Source organism: Carcharhinus amblyrhynchos, chromosome 6, assembly GCF_965287045.1.
Source record: "Carcharhinus amblyrhynchos chromosome 6, sCarAmb.v2.hapA, whole genome shotgun sequence".
Taxonomy (NCBI): domain Eukaryota; kingdom Metazoa; phylum Chordata; class Chondrichthyes; order Carcharhiniformes; family Carcharhinidae; genus Carcharhinus; species Carcharhinus amblyrhynchos.
The window spans coordinates 27981888-28002032 of record NC_137329.1 but is presented as its reverse complement, the minus strand read 5'-3'; the positions used below and the strand labels follow the sequence as shown (position 1 = coordinate 28002032).

Here is a 20145-nt window from a genome sequence, read left to right as displayed (position 1 = left end):
TTTGAAGGAAAACAAACATGAGATCACAAGAACAGCTAAAATTAATTTCATATATCCATCCCAGAGGGGCAGCCTCTGCACAAATATTTCACTCACCCTCACTCCCAATACAAATCTGAAGACCAGTGTGTGACTTCAACTTGTATGAAAATACAATGATCAGCAATCCATCCCCCAGACCTACCCAGACTCAACACAACACTGACCAAAGGCAGCATTATAGACAGAGCAGACTGCAGGCTTCTCCATCACATGCTGGGAACCCACCCGGCACCCAAGTCGCCGCTATCACAGTTCCATGGTACCTATCTCTTGGACACCAACCCGCCCCATAGCTGTAATCCAGAAGAAGCTACCAATCCTGACACTCAAACCAGCCTCACATTCAGTCTGGGGCCGTCAGAAGCCAGAATGGTGAACCTATTGATTTGAGTTTTATTCATTAACATCACAAGTAGGCTTGCATTAACGCTGCAATGAAGTTACTATGAAAATCTCCTTATTGCCACACGCTGGCACCTGAAGAGGGAGAATTTAGCATGGTCGATGCACCTAACCAGCACAATTTCTGACCGTGGGAGCAAACCGGAGGAAACCCACGCAGACACAGGGAGAATGTGCAGACACCACACAGACAGTGACCTGAGCCAGGATATGAACACAGGTCCCTGGCACTGTGAGGCACCCAGTATCAAATACCAACAGTGACGATACATGCAGCTCTTCCAGGTCGAACTCCCAACACCCACTCTGCACTCCCCAAACATCTCCCCCACTACACCTAGCTTGGCCAGCTTGACACACAGGAACTCCAACCCAAACCCACATGGACCCCAACAAGACCCTGAGAGGAGGGGGGCGTGGCCTGTGGGGGGCGGGGCTCCCAGCTGCCCAGGGTATTGGCTGCCTGTTGTTTATTGCTGAACCCCGGACCAGGGCCGGGTGCTGGCTTAACGCTGGGGTTCCCGCTCTCCGCCCGCAGGCTCGGGCCCGGCTGGGCGCTGACATTTCTCCCGGTGCGAACCAGCCTCCAGCTCAATTTCCGCCCCTCCCCAGCTCAATCCCGGAACCTCTCCCACTGCCACCCATCCGCCGCCGCCGCCGCCTCCGGGCTCGGGTCACACTCACCTCCGCGTTAAAAAGCTGCAGCGCGGCTAGTACCGAGTCCTGGTCCTCGCTCTCCAACCGCTCGATAACCCGGCTCAGCTCCATCTCCGCCCGCTTCAGAGCGGCACAGCCCAGCGCCCGAGCCCAGCAGAGCGGGAGCGGGCAGGCCCCGCCCCCCGGACTCGAGGCCCCGCCCCCGGGCCCGAATCCTGGCCCGGGCTCCGCCCCCGGGCCCGAAACCCCGCCCTGAGACACCGCCCCCAGAGGAAAGCCCCGCCCTTTTCCCCTCCCTCTCCGCTCGGCCCTATCCGTTCTCCTGCCGTTCAGTGGCATTGAGAAGGCCAGGCCTCCTGTATTAGGCCACGCCCCCTCTGTAGTCAACGCGCCCTTTTGTTGACCACGCTGGAAGATGAGTTTCGTGGGGATAATAGTTTTGAAGGCTGAGCTGTAGTCAATAAATAGGAATCTGACATGCATGTCCTTGTTATCTAGGTGTTCCAGGGTTGCAGGCCCAGGGAAATGACATCTGCTGTGGACCTGTTGCAGCAGTTGGCAAACTCTCGTGGATCCAGGTTGGAATTGATTTGTGCCAAGACTAACGTTTCGAAGCACTTCGTAATGATGGATGTCACAGCCACTGGCCAATAATTATTATGGCATGCTGATTTGTTTTTCTTAGGTACAGGGATGATGGTCATCTTCTTGAAGCAGATAGGGGCCTCAGATTGTTGTAAAGAGAGGTTGAAGATGCCTGTGAATATCTCTGCCAGCTGATCCGTGCAGCTTCTGAATGCACGTCTGAGTACCCCATCTGGGCCAGTCACTTTCTGTAGGTTGACCTTCAAGAAAGTTGCTCTGACATCTGCAGTGGTGACCCCAGATACAGCTTCATCCAGGGCTTCCAGTGTGGAGGGCATACTTTCACTGACCTCTTGCTCAAAGCGGGTGTAGAATGCATTGAGCTCATCAGGGTGGTGTGCATTGGAGTCAGAGATTTTACATGCCTCCATCTTTAGCCTGTTTTGTCTTGCAAACTTTGATTTGATTTATTATTGTCACATGTATTAACATACAGTGAAAAGTATTGTTTCTTGCGTGCTATACAGACAAAACATACTGTTTGTAGAGAAAGAAAGGAGGGAGTGCTGAATGTAGTGTTACAGTCGTAGGTACGGTGTAGAGAAAGATCAACTTAATGCAAGGTAAGTCCATTCTAAAGTCTGACATCAGCAGGGAAGAAGCTGTTCTTGAGTCAGTTGGTACATGACTTCAGACTTTTGTATCTTTTCCCAAAGAAGGTGGAAGAGAGAATGTCTGGCGTGCGTGGGTTCTGTAATTATGCTGGATGCTTTGCCAAGGCAGCAGGAAGTGTAGACAGAGTCATTGGATGGGAGGCTGGTTTGCATGACGGATTGGGCTATGTTCATGGCCTTTTGTAGTTTCTTGCGATCTTGGGCAGAGCGGGACCCAAACCAAGATGTGATACAACTGGAAAGAATGCTCTCTATGGTGCATCTATAAAAGTTGGTGAGAATCGTAGCTGACATGACAAATTTCCTTAGCCTTCTGAGAAAATAGAAGTGGTGGTGGGCTTTCTTAACTATAGTATCAACATGGGGGGACCAGGACAGGTTGTTGGTGATTTGGACACCTTGAAACTTCAATCTCTTGACCCTGTCTTCTTCATCCCTGTTGATGAAAACAGGGGCATGTTTTCATTTATGCTTCCTGAAGTCGATGACTATCTCCTTTGTTTTGTTGACATTGAGGGACAGATTATTGTTGCTGCACCAGTTCACCAGATTCTCTATCTCATTCCTGCACTGTGTCGCGTCATTGTTTGAGATCTGATCCACTACGGTGGTGTCGTCAGCAAACTTGAAAATTGAATTGGAGGGGAATTTGGCTGCACAGTCATAGATGTATAAGGCGTATAGCAGGGAGTTAAGAACACAGCTTTCTGGGGCACCAGTGTTGAGGATGATCACGGAGGAGGTATTGATGCCTATCCTTACTGATTGTGATCTGTGAGTTAGGAAGTTCATAGCCATAGTCAGGATGTGTCAGTGTGGCTAGCCTGGGACTCCAGTTTGGTCCGGTACTGTGTTTTGGCATCTTTGATGGATCTCCTTTGATCATATCTGGCTTTCTTATATAGTTCAGGGTCACCTGACTTGAACAGCTCAGACCTAGACTTCAAGAAGCAATGGATATCCCTGTTCATCCATGGTTTCGGTTGGGAGACACATGGATTTGCTTCTTTGGCACACTGTCTTCTACACACTTACTAATGAAGTCAGTTACTGCGTTAGTGGCATACTCGTTCAGGCTGGTTGCAGAGTTTTTAAATACGGACCAGTCTACAGACTCTAATCAGCCTTCCATGAGCAACCTTAACAAAGGTTTTACTAAAGTCCACATCTACAACATCCACTGCCCTGCCTGGTGAATTTTTCTTGTCACTTCCTTAAAGAAATCAATCAAGTTTGTGAGACACAATCTCCCCTTCACAAAACCATGCTGCCTATTACTAATAAGACTATTTTCTTCCAGATGTGAGTATGTCTTGTCCCTTAGAATCTCCTCCAATAATTTCCCCACCACAGGCTCACAGCCCTGTAATTTCCCGGATTGTCTATTCTGCCCATCTTAAACAGAGGAACAATGTTAGCTACTCTCCAATCCTGTGCTAATCCCCACCCCCCACCCCTGTGGCTAAAGGGCATTCAAAGATTTTAGCCAAGGCCTCAGCAATTTCTTTCCTCGCCACTCAGTATTTTGGAAGAGACCCCATCTGGTCCTGGGGACTTGTCCATCTTAATGTTTTTCAAAACCTCCAATACCTCCTCCCTTTTGTCATAGAATAACAACATCCTCCTTTCCACACTTACCATCCACCACATCCTTCTCTTTTGTAAATACTGATGCAGAGTACTCATTAAGGACCTCATTTGGCTCCACACACAAATCCACTCCACTGTCCTTGAGTAAGCCTACCCTTTCCTTAGCTACCCGCCTCCTTATATATGTATAAAAAGCCTTGGGATTCTCATTAATCCTGCCTGCGAAGGACATTTCATGACCCCTTTTGCCCTCCAAATTCCCTGTTTTAAGCTCTTTCCTGCTATCTTTGTATTCCTCAGCAGCCTTATTTATTTTCAATTCCCTGAAATTTATGTATGCCTCCTTCTTCTTTTTCACTAAGCTCACAATCTCTCTTGTCATCCAAAGTTCTTGAATTTTGTCATCTTTATCGTTCATTTTTACAGGAACATACTTTTGAATTGTTAACAACTGACTTTTAAAAGACTTCCACCTATCAGACGTGAATTTACTCTCAAACAGCTGCCCTAGTCTACGTTCTTAAACTCCTACCTAATATTGTCATAGTTAGCCTTCCCCCAGTTTAGTATTTTCACTCTGGGACTACTTCTATCCTTTTCTACAAGTATCTTAAAACTTATACAATTGTGATCACTGTTCCCACTATGGACCCCAACTGAGGCATCAGTCACCTGTCCAGGCTCGTTTCCTAGAACCAAATCTAAGATAGCCCCTTCCAGGGTTGGACTATCTACAAATTGTCTCAAGAAGCACTCTTGGACACACTGAACAAACTTGGCCCCGACCAAGTCCCTGACACTAATGAAATCCCATTCTATGTTGGGGAAATTAAAATCATCTATCACAACAACCCAAATGTTCTAACATCTTCCTCAAATCTGCTGACATATCAGTTGCTCCACTTCACACTGGACAAGCCCAACAGTCTCACTGCATTGCTCCTGTTCCTGAGTTCGACCCATATAGCCTCACTGATTGATCCCACCAAGGTCTCCTCTCTCTGTATAGCTGCAACATTCTCCCTAACCAGTAAAGCAACACCCCTCCTCTTTTGTCACCCTCTCTATCGCACCTAAAACTATCTAAATCCTGGAATGTTAAGTTGCCAGTCATGCCCTTGTTTCATCCAAGTGTCTGTAATTACCAGAACATCGTAGTTCCGTGTACTAATCCACACTTTAATTGTTAATGTAAGTGTGCTTGTGACACTAAATAAGTAAACTAAAAAAAAACCAAGGCATGTCCTACCCATGTGTTGCTCAGTGCTTGCTGGTCCAAATGCAAACTGTTGGGTGAAGCTTCCAGGGCCACAGATGGGCACTTACTGTGTGTGAGTCCGCAAGGTGTGGAATTCCACAGTGTGACAGTCTTGGGGCAACACGGTGGTTAGCACTGCTGCCTCACAGTGACAGGGATTCAGGTTGAATTCTGGCCTCGGGGTCACTGTCTGTGTGGAGTTGGCATGTTCTCCCCATGTCGGCATGGGTTTCTGCTGGGTGCTCCGGTTTCCTGCCATAGTCCAAAGAAGCCGTGGGTTAGGCAGATTGGCCAGGCTAAATTAACCCAAGTGTCAGGGGGATTAACAGGGTAAAAATGTGGGGTTACAGGAATAGGGCCTGGGTGGGATTATTGTCGGTGCAGACTCGATGGACTGAATGGCCTCCTTCTGCACTGTAGGGATTCTATGATTCTATGAAAAACTCAGGCAGTATAAAATACTAGTACAGACATGATGGGGTGAATAGGCTATTTCTGTGATGGAACATTGATTGACGTGAAGCCCCACTCCGCAGATTGATCGACAGAAAGCCCCGCCCCGAGGATGACCCCGCCTTATAATTTGATTGACAGCAAGTCCCACCCCACAGCTTGATCAACAGTAAGCCCCATCCCGAGGATGTCCCATCCCTATGATTTGATTGACAGGAAGCCGCACCCTACTGAGAGGAAAGCCCCGCCCATAGTTTGATTGACAGGAAGCCCGCTCAACGGTTTGATTGCGGGGGTCGCTCCCCCTCCCCCGGGATTTTGATTGACAAGAAGCTCCACCCCACAATGACGGGAAGCCTAGCCTCCATTGTTTGATTGGCAGGAAACGTTGATTGATAGTAAGCCCCGCCCCCGTCGCGTGATTGACAGAACTCCCCTCCCACTCCCGACGTGGCCTTCCCCCCGGATCCAGCGGCGCAGAAATGGCGGAGAGAAACCGAGGTGAGAGAGAGATAAAGGGGCTGGGTCCAGGGAATGGAGCCCCGAGGAATGGGAGAAGCTGGGTCCCCGGAAGAAGAACCTGGGAGAAGCCGGGCCTTCGGGGAGAGTCGGGCTAGGGGAGTGGGGGTCCTGGGGAGAAGGGCTGGAAGAAGCTGGGCCCCGGGGACTGGCAGTAAATGTTGTCCAAGTGCTGAAAGGCTGGTGTGTTTGTTGTCCAGTCGCTGGGTGAGACAATCCCGGATACCAAATAATCTACCTGGACTGTCAGAAGGTCGTTTAAATGCATTCATCACCTGATAAATATAGACACAGAGCATAAACTACTGAAATTAAACCCTAAATCAGAAACTATTTGGGCTCCATTTGGGATATTGATGATATTCAATCCACTCCAGTGTTTATGCTCCACTGGTGACTCCTCTCTTCCATTCTATAAATTTTAAAGTTTATTTATTAGTCACAAGCAGGCTTACATTAACACTGCAATGACGTTATTGTGAAAATCCCCTCATCGCCACACTCCGGCACCTCTTTGGGTACACTGAGGGAAGATTTAGCGTAGCCAATACACCTAACCAGCATGGCTTTCAGTGTGTGGGAGGAAACCCACACAGACATGGAGAGAACGTACAAACTCCGCACAGTCCCAAGCTGGGAATCGAATGCGAGTCCCTGGCACTGTAAAACAGCAGTGCTAACCACTGTGCCACCATGCATCTGTTTCCTTGTCCTGCATTTGTTTGTCTAGTTTCTCCTTACAAGAATCTATGTTATTTGCTTCAGCCATTCCCTGTGGTAGTGGCTTTCTCGTCACTCGTTGAGAAAATGTTTCTTCTGAATTCCTAAATTATTGTATTTCTTGGTGACTATCATACATTGATCTCTCCAAATAGGTTTTTCCCCACAATAGGAATCTTTCTCTTTGAATCCACTCTTATCAAACCTTCCATAATTTTAAAAGCCTATATTAGGTCTCACCTCAGCCTATTTGAGTAAAAGGAGGCCCAGCTTGTTAATTTTTTCTTTGTAATAATTTTCTTCTTTTTGGTATTATCCTTGTAATTCTTCTCTGCGCTGTCTTCAGTGCCTCTCCAGTATATCTCTCTTGTAATTTTGCAACCAAAACTGTGTAGTCCAACCAAGGTTTGTTCCAGGTTTAGCATGTTGTAATTTCCCTACTGTTCAATCTTATCCTTCTAGAAATAAAACCCTGTGCTAGACTTAACATTTCTATGACCTTGCTCACTTGTGGAACATTTAATGATTGGTGTATTTCAAGATCCCTTTATTTCTCTACCACTTAAACTTGCATTTTCCAGATAAGGGACCTCTCTATTTCTACATTCACGATGCATTACCTCTCATTGATCTGTGTTGAATTTTATTTGTCAGTTATTTGCTCATTTCCTCTCATTTATCTGTTTTGAATTTTATTTGTCAATTATTTGCTCATGTTGCAAGTTTATTACTGTCCTATAATTTGTTGTGGTCCTCCTCAGTATTGACTATTCCACCTATTTTCTCCTGAAGATGTGTATCATCTGCAAATTTGGAAATGATATTTTTAATTCCAAAGTTTATATCATTAATGAAAGCTAGAAACAACAGTGGTCGCAGCACTGATCCTTGGAAACACCATTTCCCACCTTCTTGAATCTCTCTGTTGTCACATTGCAAGCTCTAAGAATGTATTGGCGACCATGTGTTGGTCCATGAATTTACTTTGCAAAGTACTATCGTGGTTTCTTGTTGCCTTCTGGAGGCTCGAGGACTCTTCCATTCTTAACACCTGCCATGAGCATATTCGAAGAACTTAGCGAGTTAATGCTGCCAAACAGGTTGAGCATCACAAACGTATCTTCCTTGACAACCAAGTTTCCAAATGGGACTTGAACGTGGGTCTTCGGGCTCAGAGGCAGGGGCACTACCCACTGCACTACAAGTCTTCTCACTCTGAATTACTAGATTCAAAGCATTTTGGTTTAGAAATAAATCATGATATACATAATAAGAATTCTATTCCATCATCCCCTTTACCTAGCCTTTCGTTAAACAATGTCAGGGTAATTGAAATTAACTCATGATTATTATGTATTTTTTACTCTCTTCACTATTTTGTCTGTATATTTCTTCTGCCTCCCTCCTCCTTTCTATTAGCTGGTCTGTACAGCACAGATGTTAGTGATCGATCCTTGTTATCTTTGTCCATAAGGATTCTGTTTGTGGTTTGTTGATAGCTGTGTCCCTTTTATCTACTGCCATTATGTTATTCCGAATCAGTATGACGTCTCAGTTTCACCAGATTCCTGCTCTATTTTTCTGTGTATGCCCAACAATATTTAGTTTGCAGTCTTGATTTATCTGTTCCTTGCCACTGGCCAGACATTTTAACTAATTTTTAAATTTACCATCTTTTAAGACTCCTGTTCTATAACTACTTATTTCATCACCATCAATATCTTCCTTACTTTCTTCCTTATGCGCTTCTACTCTATTATGTTTACATTAAGGCTGATTACATTTCTTGTAGCTCTTCCCCTGTTTTTAGCCTTTGCCATCACCCTATTTACCCTTTACACCAGGACATTGATCCCATCCTAGCTCAGATTCCCATTTCATCAGTACGGCTCCTTCCTGTCCATTGTCAGTGTACCATGAAAAGGAACCCCTCTTTCCCACATTGGTTGTTTATCTGCATATTAGGTGGTTTATTAGAATGGGAGAAATGAGGGACTTCAATCGCTGGGGCCCTGGGCTCCTTCAGGTTCAACTGGCAGAACCTGGAGGGCCAGAGCTGCCCAGCCGCTACCCCCAAAGCCCTGAGAGGTGGGAGGGGAGGGCACAGCTAGCTGTGGCGGAGAGCAGATGCCGGGCCCAGAGCCAGGATGAAGAGTAGCCCAGCCTGGGTAAAGAAGAAGAAACCGTGGAAGAAAAGCCAGCGGCGGGTGGAGGAAAAGTGCCAAAGCCACCGACAGCTTCGGAAAGTGGGCAAGGAGCTGGCACCAGGAGGCCACTGGATAGAAGGTGAAGAAGAGGCGGCAGCAACAGAGAGAGGTCAAGGAAACAGTCGGATGGCAAAAGACAAAACTGTGAAAGAGGAAAATAAAGAAGGCAAAATTGTTTCCTCAGGAGGGTTCGTAGTCATGATGTGGAGATGCTGGCATTGGACTGGGTAAACACAGTGAGAAGTCTCACAACACCAGGTTAAAGTCCAACAGGTTTATTTGGTAGTAAATGCCACTAGCTTTCAGGATTTGCCCCTTCGTCGGGTGAGTGGGAGTTCTGATCTGTTTGTGATCAGAACCCCCGCTCACCTGACGAAGAGAGAAACCCTGAAAGCTAGTGGCATTTACTACCAAATAAACTTGTTGGACTTTAACCTGATGTTGTGAGATTCTTACTGTGGAGGGTTGGTAACCAGAGGAAACAGATTTTAGGTAAGTGAAAAAAATATTGGTGTAGAATGAGGAAACTTAGTGGGCAGGATTTTCCAGTTCACCCATCTGAGACCAGAAATTCCTGTCCGGGATCAACAGACCCTTAAATGGTCCATCAAATTTTCTGGTTCCATCTGTTACAATTCCTATGGTAGGTGGGACTAGACTATTCACTCCATTGTCCCTGCTGCAAGGGTGATGACTTGGAATGTGCTACCTGAAAGGGTAATGGAAACAAATACTGGTAGTATTGAGGAAATGGTGGGTTGCAGAGGACTTGGACAGGTTAGGTGAGTGGGCAAAAAAGTGGCAGATGGAATACAATGTGGAAAAGGTTTTGCACTTTGGAAGGAGGAATGGAGGCATGGACTATTTTCTAAATGGGAAAATGCTAAGGAAATCAGAAACACTAAAGGACTTGGGAGTCGTTATTCAAAATTCTGTTAAGGTTAACGGTGCAGGTTCAGTCAGCAGTTAGGAAGGCACATGCAATGTTAGCGTTCATGTCAAGAAGGCTAGAATACAAGAGCAGTTCTATGCTTCTGAACCTGTATAAGGCTCTGGTCAGACCCCATTTGGAGTATTGTGAGACCCATATCTGAGGAAGGATGTGCTGTCCTTGGAAAGAGTCCAGAGGAAGTTCTCAAGAATGATCCCTGGAATGAAGAGCTTGTCATATGATGAACAGTTGAGGACTCTGGGTCTGTACTCATTGGAGTTTAGAAGGATGAGAAGGGATCTTATTGAAACTTACAGGATACTGCGAGGCCTGGATAGAGTGGATGTGGAGAGATGTTTCCACTTGTAGGAGAAACTAGAACCAGAGAGCACAACCTCAGGTTAAAGGGATGATCCTTTAAAACAAAATGAGGAGGAATTTCCTCAGCCAGAGAGTGGTGAATCTGTGGAGCTTTTTGCCACAGAAGCTGAGGAGGCCAGGTCATTGAGTGTCTTTAAGACAAAGATAAATAGGTTCATGATTAATAAGGGGATCAGGAGTAATGGGAAAAAGGCAGGAGAATATCATATCTGAGAAAAATATCAGCTATGATTGAATGGAGAAGCAGACGCGATAGGCCAAGAGGCCTTTTTCTGTTCATATGTCTTATGGTGTAAATTCAATACTAATTTTCAAACCCAAAGTATTGTAAATCTGTGAAATCCCCTGCGCAGTGAAGCAGTTGAGGCTACCTCATTGAATGGTTTTAAGGCAAGGATAGATAAATTTTTGAATAGTAAAGGAATTAAGGGTTATGGTGAGCAAGCGGGTAAGCGGAGCCAAGTCCATGAAAAGATCAAACATGATCATATTGAATGGCGGAGTCAGTTCAAGGGGCCAAATGGCCCACTCCTGTTCCTAGCTCTTATGTTTTCATTTAGCCCATCGAGCCTGCACTGACAATAATGCCACCCAGATCTTTTCCCCGTAACCCCTTAAATTTACCCTGCTAATCTCCCTGACACTAACAGGCAATTTACCATGGCAAATCCACCTGACCTGCACATCTTTGTAGTGTGGGAGGAAACCAGAGCACCCAGGAGAAATCCATGCAAACACAGGGAGAACGTGCAAACTCCATGCATACAGTGACCTGAGGCCAGAATTGAACCTGGGCCCCTGATGCTGTGAGGCAGTAGTGCTAACCACTGTGCCACCGTGTGGCAAATGTGTGACATTTTATTAAATGCCTTTGGAAGTCCATATGCCCCACATGAACCACATTACCAGTCTTCTCATGACACAAGTGGCAATTTTCTTAAATTATTGCACACATTTGTTCAAATGTTTAGTTGATCTGGATTATCATTTCCAAAAGCTTTCCCAGCAACAAGGTTCAAAATATAGATATAGAAACAACATACTATACATGGGACGGCGCTGATTGAGCAATAAGGAGGGAAAGAGCAGGTATAGGTGGGATAACAAAAATGGGTAAAGAGAACGAGATGGGAAATGAGATGGATGGAATATGAAAGGGAGAATAATTATTCATGAACAGAAAGAAGGAAAAATAGATGGAGAAAAAAACAGGTGAAGGCAGAAAAGGAGGAAGGATGAATGGTAAGAGCTTAGCATAGAGAAGGGTGCTACAGGAAACTTAGCCAAAGTTGCCGGAGGAAGGGGCAAAGGGTGTTGAGTGAGCTGAGAGGCAGAAAAGGTAATTTTTGGGACACAAAGGAGATAGTCCTGCAATACTTCAATGCTTGTCTCAGCAGGTTATATCATTTGCAATCCACTCACATGCAAATTAATTTGAAATATGTCACTTCGTATGACCTTTGTTTTATTTAGTCTAAATTAATTGCTTCAGATTTTCTGAGCAGAATAACCTTGTTTTACAAGGGATTGATTTTGGACAAAAGCATATAATTGTGGTGTTAATGTGTAATGAGTACTTGTTTACTTGTATGATTTGATTGTGTCAATGTGGCAGCCTAGCCCGAGTGTTCCTGCTCTTTCAGACACTAACTGCAACTGCTTGCACAAAGTTTGCTTAACTTCAGCATCGGAAAAGACAAATATTTCTGAAGCATGTTTCACACACTCAGGGGATTCCTTGGCATTTTAGACCCCAGAATGTGCTTCTGAAATATCATTTTTGAAAGGTGGAGAAAACAGCAGGCAATTTGCTGGCTCCTACAAACAGTCGTGCAATAATGACCAGATAATTTTTTTGTGATTTTGTTTTGAGGAATAAATAATTGGGGAAATGACAAGCAATAGCTCCCCATGGTCATCTTCATCTCATGCTGTGGAATTGATTACCACTCTAAAAGGACCTTGGTTTAATTCTCATCTGAAAGATTGCACCAAAAAAATTCTAGCATGATGCTCCCTCATGACAGGTCCCTAAAGATATAGTGCTCCCTCATGACAGTGTAGTACTGCCTTGCAATGGCCCCTCCCAATAGCATTGCACTCCCTCACAAAGGACCTTCCAGTATTCCATTGGACAGAATTAAATAATAAGTTATTGGAGTTTGTAATAAAGACTTTGCAATTATTTTCATAAGCTGAGTTTGTAGAATGCACTTGTGATAGTGCCATTATACCAATTAAGGATAAAGCTCTTTTACACCTTGTGTTGTGCAATGAGGCAGCGTTAATTCGTAAACTTATAGTAAATGACCTTCTGAAAATAGTGATCATTACATATTTGAATTCCATAGTGTTTAAAAGTGGCATATAAGAACATGAGAAATAGGAGCAGGAGTAGGCCATCCAGCCATTCGAGCCTGCCCCGCCATTCAATAAGATCATGGCTGATCTGTCGTGGCTCAGTTCCGCATTCCCGCCCTCTCCCCATAACCCTTAATCCCTTCGCTTATCAAAAACCCATCAACTCTCGTCTTAAAAATATTTAGCGAGGCAGCCTCCACCACCTCAACAGGCAGAGAATTCCAGAGATTCACCACCCTTTGAGTGAAGAAGTTCCTCCTCAACTCCGTTCTAAACCACCCCCCCTTTATCTTGAGGCTGTGCCCCCTAGTTCTACTGTCCTTCCTGAGCGGGAAGAGTCTCTCCACCTCTGTCCTATCCATCCCATTCATCATCTTATACGTCTCAATGAGATCTCCCCTCATTCTTCTAAACTCTAACAAGTACAAGCCTAGTTTATTCAGCCTCTCCTCATAGCTCAACCCCCTCAACTCCGGTATCAGCCTAGTAAACCACCTCTGCACTCCCTCCAAGGCCAAAATATCCTTGCGTAAGTACGGCGACCAAAACTGCACACACTACTCCAGCTGCGGCCTCACCAATGCCCTATACAGCCGCAGACCTCCCTACTTTTATATTCAATCCCCCTCGCTATGAAGGCCAGCATCCCATTAGCCTTCCTGACCACCTGCAGGCTGGGTTTTTGCGAGTCATGCACAAGGACCCCGAGGTCCCTCTGCACCGTCGCCTGCTGCAGTTTTTTGCCACATAAGTAATAGTCCTTCCTACCATTATTCCTACCATGCCATTCACAAAACAATTTTAAAGCCAATTACCGGGGTATGGGGGGAGAGCTGGCTTGGTTGAATTGGCAAATTTGGTGATAAATAAACTGAAACATTAAAAGTCTTCATCAAAAATACATTTCATTGATAAACAAAAACTCAGCCAAGCAATGGCCATCCTTGGCTTGCTAATGGACTTAAGAACAGTTGTAGATCAATAGAAGAAGCTTATTATGTTGCAAAGAATCGTAAGTCTGAGGATTCAAGAATGTTTTTGAAACCAGCAAAGGATCAGCAAAAAGTTGTTGATAAGGGGTAATATATATTTAAGGGTAAACTAGTGAGGAGTATCAAAACAGATTGTAGATGCTTTTACATGTGTTGTAAAAGGTAGTAGCCAAAATAAACTTTGGTCCTTTAGAGGCAGAGACAGAGAAGGAAATGGTGGTGACATTGAACAAATATTTAGTGGTCTGCATTCATAGTAGAAGGCACAATTTGCATGCAGAAATTGAAGGAGTATTAAGAGTGAGGAAACTTAAGGTGATTAATATTTACAGAGAGAATGAACTGGACAAACTCAAGTGACTAAAATCTGATAAATCTTAGCATGTGATCTACATTTTAGGATTCTAAAAACTGCAGCGCTGCTAGATGCACTGGCTATGATTTTCCAAAATTCCGTCAATTTGAGAATGGTCCCAGCAGATCAGAACTTAGCAATTGTATCCTCACTATCCAAGAGAATTAGAGGCCTGTTAACCTGACATCAGTCATTGGGAAATTGCTGGGATCTATTAATAAGGAAGCCTTAACAATATGCTTAGAAAATCATAGTGTGATCAAAGTCAACATGGTTTTACAGAAGGGAAATTGTATTTAACAAATTTATTAGAGCTTTCGGAGGATATAACTTGTAGGGTCTATAAAGGAAATCAGTAAAGACAGTGTACTTGAATTTCCAATGGGTCATCATTCGCTAAGGTGCCACGGAAAAAGTTAAAATGCAAGCTAAGGGCTCATGGAATTTGATTTAATGTATTAGCACGGCTAAAGATTAGTTAACGGGTGTGAAGCAAAGAGCTGAGAGAAATTTTTTTTAGAGAGCTGAGAGAAATAGGACATTTTCAAGTTGGCTGGTTAGTGGAACGTCATAAGGATCAGTGCTGGGGCCTCAACTATTTATAATCTATGTTAATTACTTGAGAGTCAGTGAGATCAGTTGGCTAGATGGTTAGCACATAGTTCTGAAACATGCCAGCAGCGCAGGTTTGATTCCCATTTCGGCTGAGGCAGACTTGGAACCACCTCCTTTACCCTGCCCCAAGTATGGAAAGCTGTGGCAAACCACCACTTTCAAAAATTGTATGCAAACAACTCAGGATGAAGTATCAGCAGGCAATGAGCCAAGCACCTGCCTCCAGGCAGAGTGCACATAAATGAATGAATTAGTGACGTAGACAAAGAGACAGAGAGTTTTGTATCTAAATTTGCTGACAATACAGTATAAAGTTAGGCAGCAATGCAAGTTGTCAGGAGGACACGAGGTATGTTTTATGGTAGCTGTGTGCCATTTGCTGATGGTGGGACCTTATAATTTTCAACAGTTTTCTGTTGAATGCTCCCCTTGCTGCTGGGAAACCCGTGGTGGGTGTGTGCTGTTGGCGGGACTGAAAGATCCCGCCAGCATGAACAGCAGCAGGATTTTGCCGATTATGTGCCATTTTGGTCAACTTATTTAAGGAAGGATATGCATTGGAGGCTGAGCAGCAAATGTTCACTAGCTTGCCCCTGTGATTTGAGAGTTGTCCTATGATGAAAAGATGAGTAAATTGAGTCTGCTCTGGAGGTTAGTTGAAGGAGAGGTGATCACGTTGAAATATGCACGAGTTTGATGACGCTGACAGGGTAGTCATTTCAGAGGTTGCCTTGGGGAATCTGGAATGAATGAGCAGCTTTGGGATAAGGGGTCATTTGTTCAGAACTAAGATGAGAAATTTCTTCAAACAGAAGGTTGTGAGTCTTTCAAAGTAAAGTAGAAGTAAAATTTATTTATTAGTCACAAGGCCTATATTAACACTGCAATGGAGTTAGTGTGAAATTCCCCAAGTCGCCACACCCCAGCACTTGTTTGGATTAATGCCCCTAACCAGCACGTCAGAATGTGGGAGAAAACCAGAACACCTAGAGGAAACCCACGCAGACATGGGGAGGATGTGTAAACTCCATACAGACTCTGACTCAAACCGGGAATCGAACCTGGGTTTCTGGCACTGTGAAGAAGCAGTGCTAACTACTGTGCCACCCTTTGGAATTCTCTACTCCAGAAGGGTGTGGATGCTCTATCATTGAGTATATTTAAGGCTGAAATAGACAGGTTTTTGGTGCCTCAGAGAATCTAAGGAAATGAAGAGTAATATGAGAATATCAACCATGATCATATTGAATGACGGAGCAGGCTTGCAGGTTGTATGATCTATTCATGTTCTATCTCATGTTCAGTGCCATCACCCATCAGTGGGCTACCTCATCAATACCCACTCCCTCAGGACTGTACTGGAAGTGTCAACCTGGATTATGGACTCAAGAGTGTGCTATGGAACTCTAATACACAATAAGGCGAGAGTAATGCTTGCTGATCCTTGACTGACCATAGGTGTCAGACATAATGATAAAAAGAAGAATGGCCATTGCTTTGAAAGTAGCATTGTGTTTATAACAAACGGAATGAATATTGCATGCTTCAATATTGACTACTCAAAGCTGCACTGCTTCCAACTTTTGTTAGTTGAACCTTGTTTCAAGTTCCCTTCAGGCCCAGATCTCACTTGGAGGGGATGTGTGGTGACATCCCTGGGCTTCCTCAGAGATCCTGTCCGACACTACTCGCAGAGCCTGCAGTGAGCATGTTGGCTTGAAGCAGGTGTGCTTGGTGCACAGGATCACTTATATATTCCAGACAGTGCATTCAAAAGTAATTTTCAAATGAATAACCTATTAAGGGAATGGAAGAGAAGTGAAATGGGGGCCTACAGCCAAACTCACCTGTGTTGCTCACTCTCGACAGAGAGGCAAAGGATTGGCTGTGAATCAGCAATGTTCACGGGTAGATTTCCCAGTAACATTCTTACTGCCGTGGGCATCCACTCAGTATTTGAGTCCTAGTGTTTGGGTCATGGTAAGATATTGTGGGTGCGAAGGCAGAAGAACCGGGGAAAAGGTAGAAATTTCTTTCATAGAGTGAGTTGCTACTGTCTGGAATACTGTGCCAGTAAAAGTAGATTTAATTATTTTCAAAAGGGAATTGGATAAACTCTTGAAGGGAGAACATTTGCAAAAATGTAGCAAAGAGCCGTGGAGTAGGGCTATTGGCCATTAACAGAGTTGTCTAAGAGTTCAGTTAAGGGTTTAAGGAGAGCTGAAGCAATCAGCCTTTGATCAGCTTTCAGATTTACCAGCTAACCATGCAAATTAACTCAACAACTGAGCAGTAAAGATGCATAGAAGACAGACAGATATGGTTTTCAAAATTCTGATTACTGCCTTCCTCCTCCTCCTAAGGAAAATTAGCACACATTAATGGTCATTTTTCCAAATCTAATTCCCTTTGATGATTTGCAGATTTTTCTTCAGTAAAACATTGGCAGAAAGTTCCGCATTCTAACTATACTCCATGTTTAAATAACAACTTTTCTCACCACTAATTCTTAAATTTGGTTACTGTCTCATTGTCTTGGAGATATTATGTCACTGGTTACCTTATAACTGAATCAGTCTGAAGCTAATAAGATAATCGTGTTGGACACTGAAACACTTGTCAGCAACATTCTCCTGGCTTCAGTAAGGATTGGCAACTTCATATTAATTTGTGCTGTGGGTCTCACACAGGGACTGCCTCAAGTAGAAAGCAGAGACTTTAATCCTAACAATTACCCTGGACTGCACCAAAATTTCAGAGTTGAAAGGGCACTGTGTGATCACATCACATTATACCACCTCATTATTTATTTTTTCTCCAAAAGTAACTGATGCATTTTAGCTGAAAGTTTGTGGGCGTGCGGAGTGATGTTCTGCAATTTATAATCTATACATATGTTGTATTAGATGAGGTGGAGTTAATCTGTTAGCACATCTGAGGTGCAAATAGTCTCTGCTTTAAGAGGCCATGATACAATCTTTACAGATCAGTTTGGAACACCCATGATTATTGCAGAGAGTGAGTTTTCTATTGCTCAGTGACCAGGGAGGAAATGTAATTACACACAAGGTAATTCTCTCCATTTCCCTGCTTGAATAATTTAGCGAGGAGACAGTGATAATTGAACTTGGTATCCTGTTATGAACGATGGGAATGCTGCAGCTGATGCCCAAAAGCGTTGACGGTGTCTGATTTAGTTGTGATCTGATAGAAGATTGGTTTTGATTATTAGTCTCACTTTTCTTTCCCTGATGTACAGCATCGTGTGTGCTAGCCAGTGGCTGTCATCATTCCATTCCCTCAAGGCAGCTTGTGGCAATGCAAGCATGCGGGCTGTTAATTTTGCAACAAATCTTTCCTCATTTCCCTGGATGTTGGCTAACGGGCTGAAATAGCTACAGAATTGACTGTTCCTCTCTTGTCAAAGTCCAGGTCAGGAGGCAGCACGGTGATACAGTGGTTAGCACTGTTGCCTTACAGCGCCAGGATCCCAGGTTCGATTCCTAGCTTGGGTCAGTGTCTGTGTGGAATATGCACATTCTCCCCATGTCTATGTGGGTTTCTTCCAGGTGCCCCGGTTTCATCCCACAGTCATGAAAGCCGTGCCTGTTAAGTGCATTAACCCAAACAGGCACCGGACTGTGGCGACTAGGGGAATTTCACAGCAATATTATCACAGCAATATTAATGTGAGCCTTACTTGTGACTAATAAATAAACTTCACAAGCAAAAACTGTGAAACTGCCAGTTTCACCTATTTAGAAAAAACAGATAGACTAAGGGAGGACAAAGATGGGTGGATTATTTGGGATGGATTAGAGCAGGAAAAGACAGCACAATGACTGGGAACAGAATAAGACTGCGGGATAAAATTGTAAATATGCGGGCAGAGAAAGACACCACATGCAGCAGAAACCCACTTCAGAGAGGAATGAGAGCATAAGAAATTGCAATAGGAGTTGGCTGCTTTGCCTCTCGAACCTATTCTTGATTGTTCAGATTTCTCTGTTAATGAATGAGAAGAAACTCTGATACTCAGAATTATTAATCAGAGCAATATCAGTGTTCTCCCACAGAGAGCACCAGTTTCTTACCTGCCTGTCTCCAACAACTATAAATGTCTAACTCAAGTTATAATAATACAGCTAATAAAGCCTTATCTCAGCTCGCATCTTGGATGGAAAAGATCCTGTTACGTTATTTCAAAGAAAAGCAGTAAAGTTCACCCCGGTGATCTGGCCAATATTTATCCCTCAACTAATGTCACTTGAAACAAAATTACTCCTCGCAAAGATGAAAGAATTGAGGGGAAAAAAAGACTAGATCAATGTTATTCTGCCCTATCCTGCTCAGATAAAACAATCCCTCCATTGATCAATCACTTGTACATCACTTTGTCTCTAACACTCTTATGTTAATAATGCAATAGCAAATTCAGTGTGATTATAAACTCCTGCAAAGAATAGCTGGATGAACAGCTGTTCAGTTCCATCTTGAATATGGAATCTGCTTGAACCATCTCAGTCAATCTTGCAACTCAGCTCAAACCTATTTAGCAACTGTGACTGTTCAGCACAACCCCATTGTGTACAGGTGCAAGAGAGTGGAGGGAGACAATGTAGAATCCTTCTATAGGGCAGACCTCTGTGTTCTCCGTATTTTCTGTTTTTTTACCTGAGATGTGGTTCTGAAACTGCATTCTGTACTCCAGATGAGGTCTCTCTAAAGTCACTGTATAACTGCAACATCACCTCTGCCACATGGTATTCTAACTCCCTTGAAATAAATAAATTCCACAGTCTTTTTGATTACTTTTTGTACCAGTGCATGTATCTTTAGTGATTTGTGCACTTGGACACCCAAATCGCTTAACTCTTCTGCATCTACTAATCAGTTGCCATTAGGGGAGCATTCCAATGGCTTTCGTAGATCCAGAGCGCAGGATCTCGCTCTTTCCCACAATCTATTACAACTTTTCTGACTCAATTCATTTTATCTTCTGTCCAATTGTAATTTCCTTCTCACATCTGCACAGCTTAATGTGCCTTCTAACTTAATATTATGCGTAAACTTGGATCTATAACTCTCCTTTCATCGAAGATTGCCGAATTTTACCAGTTATCCCCACTCTCATGTTGCCAATTTATTACCAATTTGTGATATTAATTACTTCCAATTCCAAGAACTCTCATTATTTTTAATAACTCTTTGTCATTAATCAGTTTCCTTCTGGAAGCCCCATAGACACTGCCCTGTCCACCATGTTAGTGAAAAAATTCGACATGATTAATCAGACATTACCAGCCTGATAAAAATCTATGCTGATCAGGCTGTCATTGTTTAAATGCCTAGTTACTTCAGATTCCAACAGCTACAACACTTTTTTCCTTCCTCTTTCTTCTT

At 43.8% G+C, this 20145-nt stretch overlaps 2 protein-coding genes across 4 annotated transcripts in view; one reads left to right on the top strand and one right to left on the bottom strand.

Annotated features, from left to right (window-relative positions):
• The window catches only part of LOC145343781 (chaperone Ric-8A-like), a 60180-nt gene that overhangs the window by 38552 nt on the left and 1483 nt on the right, over positions 1-20145 (bottom strand). For 2 of the 3 annotated variants that reach the window (XM_080190111.1, XM_080190112.1), the window contains exon 1: positions 1129-1275. The exons of the other annotated variant lie outside the window; for it this stretch is intronic. In XM_080190111.1, the coding sequence (XP_080046237.1) occupies positions 1129-1212 (84 nt within the window). In that variant the 5' untranslated portion in view covers positions 1213-1275. Of the gene's footprint in view, positions 1-1128; positions 1276-20145 lie in introns of those variants that run through there. 3 annotated transcript variants of the gene reach the window in all.
• Positions 6101-20145, top strand: part of bet1l (Bet1 golgi vesicular membrane trafficking protein-like) — a 37484-nt gene continuing 23439 nt past the window's right edge. The window contains exon 1 of the mRNA XM_080190116.1: positions 6101-6162. Coding sequence (XP_080046242.1) covers positions 6144-6162 — 19 coding nt within the window. The 5' untranslated portion in view covers positions 6101-6143. The remainder of the gene's footprint in view (positions 6163-20145) is intronic.